The sequence below is a fragment of the Podarcis tiliguerta genome (genome assembly GCF_965153285.1).
Source record: "Podarcis tiliguerta genome assembly, chromosome: 6".
NCBI lineage: Eukaryota > Metazoa > Chordata > Lepidosauria > Squamata > Lacertidae > Podarcis > Podarcis tiliguerta.
Genome location: NC_139539.1, coordinates 47,240,241 through 47,258,074, shown reverse-complemented (window position 1 = coordinate 47,258,074; position 17,834 = coordinate 47,240,241). Strand labels below are relative to the sequence as shown.

Sequence of the window (17,834 nt, the reverse complement as noted above, 5' to 3'; positions counted from 1 at the left end):
GAGAGGTGCCTGCATGCCGAAGCCTGCGCGCGCTGAGCTCAGCGCGCCCAGGCTTCGCGGACCTCTCCGCTAGCAGCGGGAACGCTCCCGCTGCTGGCGGAGAGGTGCCTGCATGCCGAAGCCTGCGCGCGCTGAGCTCAGCGCGCCCAGGCTTCGCGGACCTCTCCGCTAGCAGCGGGAACGCTCCCGCTGCTGGCGGAGAGGTGCCTGCATGCCGAAGCCTGCGCGCGCTGAGCTCAGCGCGCCCAGGCTTCGCGGACCTCTCCGCTAGCAGCGGGAACGCTCCCGCTGCTGGCGGAGAGGTGCCTGCATGCCGAAGCCTGCGCGCGCTGAGCTCAGCGCGCCCAGGCTTCGCGGACCTCTCCGCTAGCAGCGGGAACGCTCCCGCTGCTGGCGGAGAGGTGCCTGCATGCCGAAGCCTGCGCGCGCTGAGCTCAGCGCGCCCAGGCTTCGCGGACCTCTCCGCTAGCAGCGGGAACGCTCCCGCTGCTGGCGGAGAGGTGCCTGCATGCCGAAGCCTGCGCGCGCTGAGCTCAGCGCGCCCAGGCTTCGCGGACCTCTCCGCTAGCAGCGGGAACGCTCCCGCTGCTGGCGGAGAGGTGCCTGCATGCGGAAGCCTGCGCGCGCTGAGCTCAGCGCGCCCAGGCTTCGCGGACCTCTCCGCTAGCAGCGGGAGCGCTCCCGCTGCTGGCGGAGACGTCCCTGCATGCCGAAGCCTGCGCGCGCTGAGCTCAGCGCGCCCAGGCTTCGCGGACCTCTCCGCTAGCAGCGGGAGCGCTCCCGCTGCTGGCGGAGAGGTGCCTGCATGCCGAAGCCTGCGCGCGCTGAGCTCAGCGCGCCCAGGCTTCGCGGACCTCTCCGCTAGCAGCGGGAACGCTCCCGCTGCTGGCGGAGAGGTGCCTGCATGCCGAAGCCTGCGCGCGCTGAGCTCAGCGCGCCCAGGCTTCGCGGACCTCTCCGCTAGCAGCGGGAACGCTCCCGCTGCTGGCGGAGAGGTGCCTGCATGCCGAAGCCTGCGCGCGCTGAGCTCAGCGCGCCCAGGCTTCGCGGACCTCTCCGCTAGCAATGGGAACGCTCCCGCTGGTGGCGGAGAGGTGCCTGCATGCGGAAGCCTGCGCGCGCTGAGCTCAGCGCGCCCAGGCTTCGCGGACCTCTCCGCTAGCAGCGGGAGCCAGCACTGGGCTCCCACGGCTTGCAGAGAGCTGCCTGTTTGGGGGCTGGGGTCGGGGGAAGCTCGGGCTTCCCCAACCCCGCGCCTGGGGGGGAAATAATTTTTTTCCTTTATTTCCCCCCAAAAAAACTAGGTGCGCCTTATGGGACGGTGCGTCCTATAGGGCGAAAAATACGGTATATCCTTCCCAGGGAGCCCAGGGTGACAAACAACAAGTGATAAAACAATAAAAACAACTTAAAAACTATTCCAACACAGATGCAGGTTAGGACCAACCTCAACTTAAAAGGCTTTTTGAAGGAGGATGGTCTTCAATAGATGCCTAAAAAGACAACGGAAATGGAACCTGTCCAGTGTGCATGGGGAGGGAATCCAAAGTGTAGGTGCAACAACACAAAACTCCCAATTCCTATATTGTGCGAACTTCCTGATAAAATCGCAGGCCCTCAGCTGCAGAACAAATTGATTGACTGGGTATATAAGGAGTGAAGTGATCTTTCAGGTATCCTGCTCCAAAGCTCTAAAGGGCTTTATGCACCAAGACCGGCATCTTGAACTTGGTAGCTAACTAGCAGCAGTGTCTTTCTTTTCTTTTTCCCCAAATTTTTTTTATTGATTTTCCAAGATTTTTAAACAAACAAACAAACACACACCTTAACTGTACTTAATCCAATCTTAGTAACATTGTTAAGTGACTTCCTCAAATCCCCCCTAGCTGAATTTCAGTGTATTTCATTGTAACAGTTTTCCAAAACCAATTTTCTCATAAAATTAACTTAATCACTTAACATCTTTCTTTCTTTTCATTTTAACTTTAAACATGTTATTCTCTAACATCACATATTTCAATCCTAGGCCTATCTGGTATTTGCAAGTTTTTCCAATTAAGTTATCTTAGCATATTTCACTAAATAGTCTTTGAATTTCATCCATTACTGGCAGCAGTGTCTTTCTGTGGGAGGAGTAGGTGATGAGCCGTTAGAATGAGAAGTGGAATGGGAACCAGGATCCAAGCAACAACATCAAAGGTGTGAAGCTAACACAAAACCCAGCAGCCACCTCCAAGGACTCTGTGCACCTGCTTATCTAATAGGGCACAGTGCTGCATGATCTGTCAGCAGGCACCCAGTCTTTGCCTTAAGGGGACAGGACTAGGGAACCTCAGCTCTGGGGGCTCTGCTCAGGTCACACTGCTTACTGGCCCTCTTTGACGTAGGCAGGAATGGATGCTTCTCTGGATGGAGAACAGAGACGGGCATGCAGGGGCAAAAACCAGCCTACTGTACAAAGGCAAAACCCGCTTTTGCCTCTGGCCTCACCCACCACAGACATGTGGATGCCAAAAGAGAATGTGGCCCTTGGGCTGCAAAGGTTCCACCACTGAAGCTAGCAGGGACAGAAGTACCATTCTGGAGTCTCATCCATGTATACTGGGGGCTGGGGGGGAGGGAAGAAGAGAGCCTCCTACCTGCGCAGGTGATTCAGAACCACCATGTTAGCATATGTGTAGTAAAGGTAGTAGGAATAGGGTGGGTTGTCCTCCTCCACCCAGTTCCCAGGCAAGGGGCTGTCTAAGTTGAAGATGTGGTGCTCTGGCTTTGATTCGTCATCCACGCTGTCAAATCCATCCACCTGCCCATCAAGAAGCCGAGGGAAAGGAAGGAGAGAGAGACAGAGAGTGAGGATGAGATGGTCCCACTTATCTAAGGATTTTATGCTCCGTGCAGAAAACTAAGGATTTTTCTGAATCCTCTCGCTCCATGCAGAAAACCTGCTATACAGGTGCTTAAGGAGATGCTCATCCTCAAGAGCCTTCTCTGAGAAAGCAGAGGCAAGTCTGTTTCATAGCTAAGACCGAAATGCTAAGACTGAAGGTTCAAATGGCTTAAGATCTGGCATAAAGCCATTTCCAACCAAGCCAAAGTCAGTCCCCCAAGACTTGAGTGCCCAAGACAAGGGGCACCCAAGCCCCACATATAAAACATAATCCAAAGGTATAGCTATCCCTTTAGCCTGTTCCAAATCTAGAGACCCCGCCAGTCTTCCCCTTAGGAAGCCACACCAGATCAGCCAGCCTTTTTTGGGTGGCAGAACTTACGTGCTCCAAGAAGAGGTGCAGCTCCGGGTGGCTGGCAGGGTGGATCGTAGCTTCGAAGAGGGGCAAGAAGATGTTCTCCAGCATCTCCTGGAAGTTGGCCAGCTGCTTCTTTGTCTTGTACACATCGCTGTTGGAAGCAGAGATACACGGAGGGCATAGTTGTCATTCACAGAAGCTTAAGACACAGGCCTTTGCAGAAATCTCCATATTCTGCAGTTCACCAGAGGGTTATCACTTGCAGGGGCTGCGTGAGCCACTCCACATGCCTTTTGGCCAGAGTAACACCTAAGGCAGTATTGTGACCCTGGTTCAAATCTCACCTCTGCCATAAATCTGCTAGGTGGCCTTAGGTGAGCCACACCCTCTTAGCCCCAAACCACACCACACCTTCCCCATTTGCAATATGGGGATCACAGTTCTGAGCTCCACTGATTAGAATGGCATAGTAAGAAAAGAAATGGCATTTGAAAAAACGGCTATAAATTTATGACTGTGGAACTAGTCTAGATGGTTTTGATACTACAATAAGCCACTTAGAAAAATCCAAAGCAATCGCTGGAAGCTACTTAGAAGAGGAATTTAAAATCACTGGAGTTAGCAGAAAATTTAAAACAACAGAGCCATTTGAATATTCAGATAGTAACATTTGACCTAAAGAATTTGACTGTTTGGGACATAAAAAAGCATGTTGTGGCCTGGACACACAAGATGATCTCTTACCACATCTGTCCTGTAATCAAGTGCTGAGCAAGCTAGGACTGAAACAGTATAATTAACAGCTACATTCTCAGAGTTTGCCAACAGCTTCAGGGACTGTTAGGCTGTTAGTCTTAAGAATGTGATCCAAAACACAAGCTTGCAAAAACTTGATCCAAAATATATCCTTGCAAAAAAAGTGGGGGGCATGACCATAAGCATTAGTGTATCTCTCCCCAATTCATTGCTTTGGTTAAAACATGATGGTATACTATGTATCTTCTCCTTTCTTTGCTGAGGCAGGCTGCTTGTTAAATATTGTAACAGATTTCTTCTCTTTTCTTCCTTGTGGACAACAACTCTTTTTTAGGACAATAACATTAAGTATTAGGATAATAACATTATGTATTTATGTAAATATTAATGTATGGAATTGAAACTGATTACAGCTAGTGATCTATATTATATCTTTTTATTAAACTTTCAATTGAAATTCTCTTCAGATATGTTTTTAAATAAAAATGAAAAACAAAACAACTATTTTTTTAGGAACAAGTGTTTGCTGACCGCCCCCCCCCCCCGTATTTCAAGAATACCTCATTACAAAATGCTTAACTTTCTCCTGCCCTAATATCAACTTAAAATACAGACTCTACTAAACAGGGTTGTAGGGATAACCAAGATAATGTATGTGAAATACTTTGGGCACCCTACAGCACTACACAAATTCTAAGTATCATCATCGACTTCCAAAGCAGCATTTGCATGGCTTCCTGTTATCTTTAATCCATAAGAACACAGGGAACTTCTTTATAATACATCAGACTAGTTGCCCATCTAGCCCATTATTATATCCTCTGATCAGCAGCTGCAGCGCTCCAGAGCAGAGAGTGGGCTGCTACCTAATCATTTTATTTAGTGGTGCTGGGGGTTGAAGCTGCCTTATTCCAAGCCAGACCCTTGGTCCATCTAGCTCAGTACTGTCTACACTGACTGGCAGCAGCTCCCCAGGGTTTCACACAGGGATTTCGCTCAGCTCTACCTGGAGATATTGTAGATTTAATCCTGGCCCTTCTACATGGCAAAGCAGTTGCTCTTCCACTGAGCCCCAAGAATGTTGGGCTTGCTTCCCTTTCATAGCTTTCTTTTTAGAAAATCCCAGCTTACTCTAGTCTCTGCACAATTTAAGAAACTCAGCATGTTGCACTCCTCAGGTGCCCACCAGGCCCCTGTTCTTTGCATTGTCACCTGAAAGATCGCTGGCGCACTCACTCTGTTGCTCTATTCAGACAGGGAGGCTTTTCATTCACTTCCCCCAGCCAGCGGAACAGGTGTTCAGCTTAGAACGTGCAACCCTATCTGAAGGGCTTGCAAGCTGTGTTGATAGTGTAGCTGGGCAGCTAAGCTTCAAGTGCGCTCTCCTGCTAAGCTAGGATTACAAGCAAGCACAGCTAAAGCCCCAAGCACAGATCCATCAAAACAAAGTCCTCCAAGTTCCTCGTCAATTTAGTTTTATCCATCAGTCAAACAAGCAAAAAGAAAATTATAGGCACCAGCTAAGGAATAAATGGACGTAGTTATATGATGCGTAGCCCACTTTTCTCCATTAAAGCAGCTTGGCAGCTTTGTTTACTTTGTCTTAAACCATAAATTAAGAGGGTGGGAGGGAGCAGAATATACTAACACCATATCAGAGAAGCAACAGGAAAGCAATGGTAAGAGCAGCTGCAATATAAGGTACGTTTGCGGGCCAATCACATCCGTGGCTACAGTGTTAAGGAAGGACCTGGCTGGGGCTGCAAGAAGAGAGCAAGCTGGGAACCAAGGGAAAGGCGGCAGAGAGGGAAGGAGCTGAAGGGAGAGACCTAACTGAGCAGGGAAGGAAGCAGACAGAGGAGGAGAGAACAGGAAGCAAAGTGGACTTTGATAAGCTGGGAGAACAAAGGCAGAAACGGCCACCTGCATGAGAGCAGTTAACTGACATTATTGATTTATTCATTCAAGAAATTTGCTGTTGCCAGGCAACCAGTGGCAGCTTGTTCATTTACTGGCGTTGTTAAGTAATCTGCTAATTTTATGAGCTGGTGTTTTTGTTTTTGTTTTAATCAGTCCTACTGAATTCCATGCAAGTAAGTGCATGTAAGATTGCTGCTTTGGAGACCTTGCCTAAAGATTACCTGCTCAGGCAGCACAGTTTTCACCATTCTTTTATAAATGCAAAATAAAAGGGGCAAGATGTGTCCCTTTATAAGGAGGCTACTCCACAATCTGGGTGCCAAAACAGCAGAGGAAAAGAACCTCATGCAGGTGCCTATGAGAGATCAGGGATTTTCTGCTGTTGTTTTGGTACCCAGATTGCTTTGCGGGTGAGGGAAAGGTGCAGAAACAAGAGCCGCTGGAGCAAGATTCTGCTTACGGAACAAGCTTTCCCAACTCTTCCATTTCAGATTCCACCTTAACTACTGGGGTAGCTATTGCCTAGTTCGCAATACAACAGCTGCAGGGGTGTCCAAACCCCCCAATCCTGCCAGCACAACAGATTCTACCCCTCTAGCCCTCGCAAAACCCTTTCTAATAATCCCAGCAGCTTGCTACACTTTGCTAAAATAGAAAATGCAGCTATGTTTCTCCTCCATATGACTAGGAGAAAATACTGCGATCAATTCAAGCCACATAAGGCAGCACAGCGAAGTACCAGTAGCTTGGAGGCTGTTTCCCCTGCCCAAGGTTGGCTCCCCTTCCTGGAATAACACCGGGGGGGGGGGTGACACTCACAAGAGGCGAGGCACCTGCACCAGCCAGCGCACGTTGTTGGAGTGCACTTTGTGAGCCACAGCCCACTTGGCCAGCTTGTCCCACTCGTCACGGGCTCGGCCATAGATGGAGAGTCGCAGCTCCGCATTCTGATACTTGCTCTCTTCCAGATCAGACATCACCTCCTGCCAGGAGAGAGAGAGAAAGGGCTTGTCAGCCTCATCAAAGACTACCCTCCTTTGCTACAGAAACACTTTCACGTTTTTGCAGGATGAAACGCATTACAAAGGCAATCCAGCACTTGGACACCTTATACCTTCTTTGCATGCGGGGTTAGAAATATTTATCTGCCTGCAATTGATTGCTTGGGCTTCACATGTGCTCTTTGAGACAGCCCCTACTGTCTCAAAATTGACTGCTTTCTTTGCCCTATTTTTTATCCCCAGACAGGTGCATTGTTATTCCTAATATTCTAGAAAGCAGACAGAGTGAAACTTAGAATCTTGACTGCCTTTCATTATTCTCCTGGGAAACCTGCAAGCCCAAATTGAGATGAACAGAAGAAATCATACTGTGCCTTCCCCTTACTTCCTCAAGTATGGAAGCTGGTACCAGACAGATTTTGACAGCCTAAGAATGTATGCTCTCCTTCAAAAGCTACATTTCAAGACCTCAAGTCTGAGGGAAAAGTTTGCAAAAAAGCAATACTTAATCTGGGAAAAACTCAGAAACCAGGAGGGATGAAGTGGGCTGCTAGTAGTCAAGAAATCTCAACTGCCCAGCATGGTTCCCTTTCTCTGCCCCATCTCCTGGTTCACTAGATGCCCTAACTCAATTTGAATGCTCAATTTGAAGTTTTAAAACCACACACAACGCAAGAATAGGGATACAGAGTTTGGATAGCTTATTCAGCACTCTGGCAATAAGTAGAAGCTCCTGGGTACACAGCTAAGGACGGATCTGCTTACCTTGATGATATGGGCAAAATATTTTCCAGAGACTCTGTTGTCTGTCTTGATGAAAATCTCCCGCAGCACAGACTCGCCTATGGGGTTATATTTGGCATTGAACTTGTCAAAGCGATGGAAGGTGTTACGATCCTATTAGAAAAGGCAGCAACAAAGATTGTTGTAATTAAGTAACCATGAAGACAAAAGACTGCAATTCTCTTTGTCCCCATTTGGCAAACTGCAAATGACTATATAAGGCCTGCAATAACGTTGTGAAGGCTCTTATTTGACATACCGCATGGACATCAAGTGTGTCTACGCTGAGATCATAAGCTGTGAGATTCATGGTCTCAAAGACCTCCTTTAGAGTTTGCTCCTTGCCCTTCTCCACATGCACAATCTCCTCCAGGTGCTTCTTCATAGCCCGCTTGATGAAGCGCAACAGATGCTTCTGGTTCATGCAGGATGATGCATGGATATGCGTGTCCACCTGCTCAAGAGATCAGTGGTTAAGAACGTGGGCCAGGAAGTCCAGAACTCAAGTCTGACCTTGGCCATTGACCCACCAGCTGGCTTTAGGGAAATCTATTATCTCTAAGCTCCAATCCCTAACCTTAGAACACGGGAAGAGAACCTGCTGCCGGACTACAACTCCCATCAGCCCTCATCACTGGCAACACTGGCTGGGATTGAAGGGAACGTGAGTCCAAACTATCTGGATGGTCATAGGCTTCCCACCCATTCTAAGGACTGAAATAAAATTTAAAAATATATCTGTATATAAATGCTTATTATTTAGCCACCATGACACTTCTTGCCACTATGGTTGCCGGGAAGACCCTCAAATGGGCAGGGAACCATTTGTCAGGCCATCTAAGGAATCAGGGTGCAAAAACAAGCCTTTGAAAGAGAGTGCCTGTTTATTAAGAGGTACCAATGGAGAAGGGCCCACGTCTCCATCAGACTTGCTGTTCCTTCCTTTGGCATTGCAGAGGCCAGGCAGTTTGGGCTGTAGCGACTGAGCATTCTGCAGTAACTGCTGGGGTTCCCCAGAGTCCAGTTACAAGCATTCTTTGTAATGAAAACTACAGGCACATACTCCTGAAACACAGAATGTCAGTACCTTCCGGATATTGTAGAAATCGCGGTGCGGAACCCTCTTCTGAGCTGCCAGTTCTTTCATCTCATTGAGCAGGACGTGCATCTGGAACTTGGAACTCAGGTACTGCAAGCGTCTGTAGCAGAAGGATTTTCTGGCCAAACATTAGAAAGGAGGTTTAGTTCACCACACCAAAATCAGACCTTCACCTTCTCAACATAGTAGCCAGCACTGTAAATCATGAAAACCTAATTCGGGGTTTAAATCTATGCTTGCAGAAGGCTCAGGCTAGTGCATTTGTCAAGTAACAGCCAGCATTTCTAATGTGGTCTGGGTGGGTGGGTAATTACCAAAGACATAAGGGAGCGAATTGTAAGGAATTCCATAACATCAGAATACATTGCCATGCGAGGTCAGGTCCATGTTCCAGCCAGCTCAAGAATGATCAGACATATACTGCAGAGAAATTCCAAAGCAAGCCATGTTGATCCTTACTGTAAGTTCCTGGCATCTCGTAATCAAAAGTGTCTCAGTTTGACCATGAAGTTTGTACTTCAGGTTATCATGGCAAGTAGCAATCACCAGAAATTCACCCTCATGAATTTACTCAGGCCTTTTCATTGAAAAAAGGGGTTTGCTGCTAGTTTTCCATGATAGTTACCAGATAGGCTCACATCCACCCTGCTTGGATGTGAGCCTAACCACATTTAACTGAATTGTCATTTGGAAGAAGGAGCTTGCTCCTGCACGTAAAGATGAAAGAAATAAAATAAGGGCATCACTTACATTGGACCATTGATGATCAGAGCCATTAGGACATTCATGTCAGCAATGAACTCCTGCAGGTCAGGGTAAGGCAAGTCTAGTTCTGTGGTCCTTTAAAAAAAAAAGAGGCAAAAGATGAAACAAGATCACAGACACAAGTAAACAAGAATCAAGAGAGCTATGTTGTCCAGATGTGTATTTTGCATAGTTCTATGTGTAAAATGAGAGGAAAAGCCAAGATCAGCACTGCCAATAGCACAAAACGAAGATCTCTCTCTAAAATCATTAGTTAGAACTAAAGGGGAGGAAGCTACTAAAAAAGGCGTTAGCTCAAGAGAAAACTGGCAAACAAGATGCTCAAAATATAGAATTTGGTAGTTATTACTACTGCTTCAAATTGAAATTGCCAGAATATCCAGCTGCTTACTACACCAACTCTGTTAAATCAGGTTAACTGATATTTCCATACAGAGTAGAAAATTAAGATTCCTGCGAACTTTCACTTTAAAAGAAACTGTAAGGCATTAGCAGTTACTATTATGGAAATGCATTGAGAAAAACGCAGATTGTTTCTGGGACAGACTCGTGTTCTTTATTGTATGTGTGCTCTTTTACTGTATGTATATTGTATTTTCCTCCCTTATCTATGCCCGTTTTCCTGCTATGTCAGTATTTAATCAAAAATCACAACTAGGGTTCAAGCTTGAGGAACTTCCATTTCATGCAAAACTATCCCATGCAAGGTTCAACTTTTTGCCCAGGAAGTCCTGTCCAGCTGTATTATCGCGTTCATTCCTTCACCTTGGTTGCTTGCAAGGTGCTACCTAGGTGTCTGAAACTGGTTAATAGCTATTTTGCTAGAATGTGATGTTTTTTAAATTCAGTTTTATTGTATAGTACTCTGAATATGTAAGAAGGAAAAAAATATAACAATAAAGTTTTCATACATTTTACTGATTTGCTTAATCTAGTTTGAAAACAGCAGGTGCTGTTTGGTTCAAATAACGAACAGGCCCAATTAAAATGTGGATCTGCCTTTCTGTGCTCTCAAAGCTGTGTAGGCGGTTGTCAATCACACCTTCTTCCCCAGCTCCTGTAGTATAAATATTCCCTTCTATACTTTCCAAAGGCAAATGGATACAGGGAAGAAAGCACAAGATTCAGTGATTTCAACCGTGTTCATTATCAGACATCATGTGTGCATATATTATGATCTGCATGAGAACAGTGTTTTCACAAGATGCTGCATAAGAATATGGAGCTAGACTTCCTAAAAGCTCAGGATGTCTATAGATGAATTTTCACTTTCATTAGGCATATGCCATTTCTATAGATACTTGAGCTAAATGCATCCAAGATTCCCAGCTACAGAGAAAACAGGGAATAACTTGGCCATTTAGGTGTGGGCCATGGATAAAATCACCGTGAATGACCTCTGCTCACCTCCAAATTTTACCTGTCACTAAAGAACATATTTTCCTAGAAGCACTGTTAGCATACCAAGGCATCTGTACCCAGCAAGAAATTGCCATGCCTTCTCCCATTCCCCCTTACTTGTCGGTGATGTCCTGCTTAGTGTACACATGGACTACTCCATTGACCATCTTCAAGCCAAAGCCAAGGTCTCCAGGCATTGATTCAGGGTCACACTTCTCATAAGGATGCTGGTTTGTAAATGGTGAGTGCCCTGAAGCATCTGCAACACGGGAAAGAGCAAATGAGAGGGTATACTTTTGCTTCATCACTACGGATCTTTCACCTACTATTTTAAACAGAAAACCAAAATACAAAAAATAAAACTAATTATTCTCAAGAACCATCTCTCTCCTTGAAGTTGATGGCACATTCCCTTATCCAGTTATTGTTTGTCTGCTTGCTTGCTTGCTTGTTTAGCAAGAGTTGGTGAGAAAGAAAAACTAGCACATGGGGCACAAAACAAGCAAGCTCGTGATGGTTGTTCAGCTACAGAACATGACGGATCAAGTCAATATGGGACGGCACAGTCTCACTGGGTCCCAGTCATACCATCTCTCCCAATCATCCAAGGCTGACTCCACGGGAGCACAGAAACCTTGTAGAATGTAGTTAATGGGTACAAAGTTCCATTTTTCTCAGAATCTCTGTTCTTTTTTTTTTGAGAGCAAGCAAGTTTCTAGTTCTCATGACATAAGATACATTTTGAAATGTGGGGGCAAAGTCTACTGAACTCTCGGAATCCAGAGGGGTGGCTGCCACTGAACATTTGCTAGAACTTCAACACCCCACATAAGCTCCTTGCCCCCCAAAGACTAATAAAATCTGAATAAAATGAATCGGGGGGGGGGGGGAATTACCCAAATGTACCCAACTGGAACCCAACAATTGCAGAATTCAGCATTTCTCAGCAAATGGCCTACACTCACCCCATAGCTGTAGCATCTTTCCATGGGATCACTTAAAAATTATTTGTAGTTGAGCCCTTGGAGACATGAAGAGATGCCCCAATAGATCTTGCAGCTACCCAGTCTTGCCTACCCCAAAGCTGGAGGCAATGTACGACTTGCCCTCACAGCTCTCCTTGGGTGTGGGAGAGGAGGGGAGCTGCCTCTGGACCATGCCCTGGCTTCCACTACCTGCTGGCCTTGCAAGGGCATCATCAATACCATGACCACCTTGTAAGTAGCCAGGGACCAATCTAAACCTTATCCATGTTCCTCTTCCTGTCTGCCACTTTAGGCACCTCCATTACTGGAATTACTTTGCTGAAAGGAATCCCCTCACACACACAGGCCCAGATTCAGACCTCACCTCCAGCCCCAGGGGTCTCGGGGATCTCCTCATACATCCTGGGGGCCAAAGGCCTTTCTGAAAGGTCTTGTAGGAAGCGGGCTGTGGTCTTGCAGAAGCTTTGCAAAGAATGCCCCATATACTTCTCCCGAATGAACAAGGCCTTCACCACACTCTTGGCAGCATCCAGCAGGTCTGTGAAAGGCACCTGGGCGGGGGGGGGGGAGCCAAAGAAAAACAGTTAGCTGAACTGGGAACAGCACTTATCAAGGAATCATGATGGGCAGGCTAGGAAACAGACGGCGTGAACCGCTAGACAAAAATATATAACATATCAATAATAATAATGTCTCCAATAAGGCCAATCTATCAAGTGCAAATTTCAAATAGCCACAAAATGCTAATTGATCCATTCAAACTATATAACGAAGGCCAGAAAATCAAAACAGCAGCCAGAAGAAAGTCTTCAGAGATTCAGTGCATAACATGGAAAAACACAGGGACTGAGTTAGGTAACTCTAACTGCTTCGCAAGATATCGATCAAAAGCCAGTTTGCATGCAGAACTTCAGTATCCATAAATAAACACAATGAAAGTGCAAGACAGGTGCTGCAGCTTCTTCGTGCTAAATCAAATCACTCCAGAGGTTCCTAACAGACAGTTCAGTTAATCATAGTTTAGTGTCATTCAAACCATAAACCGGGGTTAATGTTGACTATGGTTTGTAGTTGGCTTGTTTCAAACAAACCATCATTAACTTTATCCACAGCTAACACTGAAACACGAGATTAAGCAAAAACAGATGTAAAAGCGTCTGAATTCCAGAAGGAGGGGGAAAGGGGGGGCATGTGAGCCAGAAGCTCACATAGGCTCATTCACAGCACACTAAGCTGAAGTTTAGCAAAGTATCCAAATGGAACCACTGGGTGAAGTTAGGCGAGCTCCCCTTCTTAGCCCCAGACTCCCATCTGCAATTTTTTTGGGGGTATAACACTTACAACATGGGTGTTGAAAAAAATCAAAGTTAGAAAATTATTTTAATACTTGAAATAAATTAATAATAAACAATTTTCCACAATGGCTGTGCCCAAAGTGACTCACAGCAAACATTCAAAACATCAAACTACAAAGCACCAAAAATACAAAATACAGAGCCTGTCAGTAAATTATATTTGTCCGGTTGCATATTTTTACCAACAGCTGCTCTCCAGGGGCTCAGGCAGACAGAGGCCTTTCACATTCCCTGCTACCTGATCCTTTAAAGTGGAGATGCCAGGGATTGAACCTGGGCCCTTCTGCATGCAAAGCACAATGTGCTCTAGCACTGAGCTAAGGCCCTTCCAGGGCAAAACTGGAGTCATTTCCTGCCTGGAGGCTATCTGATTGCTGTCAGAAAGCAGCATGTTGTAGAGCAGTGGTTCCCAACCCGCCCGCTCCCCCTAAACATTGTGGAACACATTGTCAGACCACAGAATGATTTCCCTGTCTGCTGAAAAGTTGTAAAGCACTGTGCTGGATGCTGCATGGTTTCTAATTGCATTTTTTTTTTACAAACATAGCATGGATCACTCGCATGAAGCTTGTAGACCACCGTCTGGGAACCCCTGTGGCAGAGCCATTGCAGGAGATTGTGGGTGGGTGTGCGTGGTTGGGTGCAAATGGATGGCTAGTTTCTGAATCCGTCAGCCTTACCCCGCACGTCTCTTCTCCGGAGATGGTGACCCTCTGGAATTCCCTTTCCAGAAGCACATCCCGTTCTTTGGGATACTGGTCCACCAGGTCTTCTCCCTGCTCCTTAAACAATCTGGGGGGAGAGGAAAGAAAGGGGAGAGTTGAGGGAGCAACAGTAAATGACAGATTTGGCTCTGCCGGTATCCTGCCGTGCTCACTGGAGTCCCCTTTTCGAAAGAGGCCCTTCAAGACATCAAAGCAGGACGTACCACACACAAAACACGTTCAAGACAGGGACAGCCTCCCCGCCAACCACAGGGAGAGCAGCCCTGAACTACGGAAAGGGGTGGAGACAGTCATGGACACTTGACAGCTTCAGCACCTTGGACAGTCAAACAGGGTGCCCACGTAGCAGGAAGGTGGTTCCTGCTCCTCAGGGGAGGGCTCTTTCATTTTGCACAGCTTCACCAGATGACCAATTGCCCCTTTCTGCACTGCATGAAGTCAATCATCTGGCAGAACCAGAAGCAGAGCAAGGGCCTGAAGAAGCTGGTCTCCAAGGGACGCCCTGACAAGGACCTTGCTGGGCTTACTAGGGATCTGAGCTGCTCAGCCAGCACCATGAAAAGAGGGGAGGTGGGGGAAGAAATATAAAACACAGAGACAAGAGGCTGGCTCCACCCACTGCGCCTGCCATGAAAAGAATCATCACCGTTATAATAAAAAGACAGGAGGGAAATGGAGCTCAGAGCAAAGGAACAAGGGAAAGTGACCAGCAGTGGAAAGGGAGGAATCCCCCGCTCAGCTGTGTCGAGAGCCATGGTGAGCTCGGGATCAAAGGCGCTTTTGCCTGCCCTAGTTGCCATAGGGCTTCCCAGCGTCTCAATCTGAACAGCACCTACTTCTCAGAAGGGATCGCCAAACTTGACACATGCACCAAAACAGTGGCTAGCTTTGGCCTTTCCTCCGCAAGGATTTCTCCATTCTAAAACACCGAACTTTCATTCTCCTCCAGGAGGCGAGGGGAGATTCACTTCATCCATTTACAGCAGGCAAGTCCAACAGGTAGATCATGGTCTACCGGTAGATCACTGGATGCCTGTGGTAGACCACTGGTAGATCATTGGCTCCCCCCAAAGAAGTTCAGCAGGGCTTTCCTCCCTAAAAAAAGCCCATTAACTTTGACCTGAACCCCCCAAAATGGGGTGGATCACTGACAGCTTTTAACTCCATGAGTAGATCGCAGTCTCTTGGGAGTTGGCCACCCCTGATTTACACCATCTTTCCACTCTGAAGTTCAGTTCCAAGCCTGCTCCCAGGCTGTCTGGCATGTCTCTCAGTCACTGCTGGTAAGATCAGAGCCCTACTTGTACATTGGGGGCAAAATAATGTGGACTTAAGATGGAGAGGCGAGGGATACAAATGCAAGCCCCACCCCACCCCAACTTCCTTGTGCCTCCTGGTCCCACTTCGGACTATCCCATGTTGTACAAGGTCTGATGGGGGATTTCTAAGCATGTTCCACATAGAATCCCCCCACTTTAGAGCTTTGCACTGATTGTAGGAAGGTCTGAACAGGAGCTGGCATGCACTGGGATTTTGAGGGAAGGTGCAAGGGTTGTGTATGCATGCCTCTGCCTCCTCCCCATTTTAAGCCTGCACAAGGCAGTCCCAAATGCCTGCACACGTCTTAGTTTGACTTAGCAGTATCTGCACCTAATTAATTGACCACACACGCAGCAGTGGCATGATTGAGAGTGGGAATGTGCCACATGCAGGTGGATAGAACTCTTGCAAGAGTGTCATTTTCTTTGTGCCTGCCAAGGTGGGGAGAGGATGAGGATGCAGCCTGCAGGGTGCTCCCGCTCCCACCCCTGAGTCAAGGGCAGAGAGAATTAATGCCAGGCACTCACTGTAAGTCAGCAGCACTGTCAATTTTCAGGAAGTCCTGTTTGGCTCTGAGTAAAATGTCAGGTTCTAGTCTGAGGATAAATGGGAAGTGGAGGCCAAGGCCAAGACAGGAACAAACAGAGAGACAGAAAGAGAGAGGGGGGAAGAGAGAGAGAGACACACAAACAGAGAGAGATGAGGAAATGTGGAGGAAGAAAAGGAGAAGAGGAGGAGAAGAAAAAAAGAAAACACTAGCATTAATACAGAAACCAACACCAGAAATGGCAGACACTGTACAGCAATATTCACCAGCTATGGGAGACAGAAGAGAATGGATTCAAAAGGCCTAGGACAGACATAAAAACCAAACCATGGTTTGGCCATCAGGAAAGTGCTACTGATTTGAATAGTAAGTCCCTCCTCATCCATGGCAAGCAGTTTGCCATGAAGATCAGGCAAACCGCCCCCACCTGAACCAGAAAGTATAGCTCAATGTGAGTTTCTGGTTCTGGTGCGGAGGCAAACTATGGCCAGTGGTAACCATAATTTGATCAATCCAGACATTATGCCAAAGCATGGTTACCACAACCCAGGAAGCGGAGAAGGGAAGCAGTGTGTGCATGGAGAAGAGGGAGCAAATGCTCCTACAGCACACTTCCAATAGCCTAGGCATGGTTAGGTCACAACATCTGTACCGGGCCATATTTGTCCTCTCTCCAGTCCTGGTTTCTAAACGAATCTAGCCACCTCTGGGCAGATAGAGCTGGAAGAAATACAGAGGCCTTTATTTGCCTGCTGGTAACGTAGATAACCACAAAGCAATCCCACCAGTGAAAAGCCTCTGGGCACCCAAGACAGACCGTAAGCAGGACAAGTGTTGTGTAAAACTGCCAGCTACAAACGCACACACATGCAGTTATGTATATGCACACACACAACCATGTCAATGGCAGGCATCCTAGCCAACGTCCGATGTGCACCTCTTTGGACCACCTATGTCTTCTCCAACAAGCCTATTCCCCGAGTTATAGCAATCTATTCTAGGTTGCAACTAAGGGTTCCCCATTTGGCTTCTTGCCACCTTTCTCAGGTCTCAACTGCTCATATTCATCCAGTTGTCTTTGTTCATGAACTTCTCTGAAATGCACCTTCCTACTCTTAGAAATACCAAACAAAGGAGCCAGAAGAAGACCAAGAAGCATCACAGCAACTTACTTCACATCCTGGCTGATTTGCCGCTCCAGCCGCTGGCGCCTCTCCTCCAGCTGTTCAATGGGGCTGTCTTCTGGGAATTCATAGGGGGCACTGCGCATATCACTCTCAGCCAACGAACGGCAGAACAGCTCCTGTGGGCACAGCAGCACAACAGTGCAGTCGACCGAGGGTTGGGCAGGGACGAGTAGTTAAGCCTCCCACATAATAAACCTCTGACACCAGCATGGAGAGTCCATTAAGAGGGACTCCCTGGAGTCTGTCTGTTGAGATGGGAATACTCTGCCAGCATCCATGAAAGTATTGTGGGTGGGATCCATGCCACAATGCCTGCTTTTTCAGGGCAGGAATTCACAATGGGGTCACCAACGCAGTGACTTACAATTGCCTGAGTGATGACTGTTAGATGAACTTCACTGCTGCTGGTTTCCCATTGCCCAGGTCATCGAAAGGTGCATTAATGATTAATATATCTCAAGGTCCCCGTCTTCCCTGCTGCCTTCTCCAGCATGTTTCTGACACACAGATGTGTCAACATCAGGAAACGACAGCTGCTGAGCCATCAAGCAGGCCCTAATTTCTTCCTACAAAGGTCAGGTGGAAGCTAGAGCAGGCAGCTTCAAACACTTCCATACCACCACCAGTGCTCACATCCAGTGTCTCTCTGCTTAGGACCATGCCTCACATTTAAGTTGTAAGACATACACTTTACAGACCTGTACTGTGAATCCACTAAAGCCATAACATTCGAAGTGTATATTC

The 17,834-nt window shown here is 47.2% G+C and overlaps 1 protein-coding gene across 6 annotated transcripts in view; it reads right to left on the bottom strand.

Moving 5' to 3' along the window:
• AMPD2 (adenosine monophosphate deaminase 2) overlaps window positions 1–17,834 on the bottom strand; it is a 50,953-nt gene that overhangs the window by 7,604 nt on the left and 25,515 nt on the right. For 3 of the 6 annotated variants that reach the window (XM_083445680.1, XM_083445679.1, XM_083445683.1), the window contains exons 3-14: window positions 17,076–17,206; window positions 15,884–15,952; window positions 13,992–14,103; window positions 12,321–12,507; window positions 11,088–11,229; window positions 9,555–9,644; window positions 8,793–8,922; window positions 7,965–8,159; window positions 7,688–7,819; window positions 6,741–6,904; window positions 3,270–3,396; window positions 2,640–2,803 (exon numbers count right to left, since the gene is read on the bottom strand). In XM_083445680.1, coding sequence (XP_083301806.1) covers window positions 2,640–2,803; window positions 3,270–3,396; window positions 6,741–6,904; window positions 7,688–7,819; window positions 7,965–8,159; window positions 8,793–8,922; window positions 9,555–9,644; window positions 11,088–11,229; window positions 12,321–12,507; window positions 13,992–14,103; window positions 15,884–15,952; window positions 17,076–17,206 — 1,643 coding nt within the window. The remainder of the gene's footprint in view (window positions 1–2,639; window positions 2,804–3,269; window positions 3,397–6,740; window positions 6,905–7,687; window positions 7,820–7,964; window positions 8,160–8,792; window positions 8,923–9,554; window positions 9,645–11,087; window positions 11,230–12,320; window positions 12,508–13,991; window positions 14,104–15,883; window positions 15,953–17,075; window positions 17,207–17,834) is intronic. The other 3 variants (XM_083445682.1, XM_083445681.1, XM_083445684.1) reach the window with 1 other exon arrangement.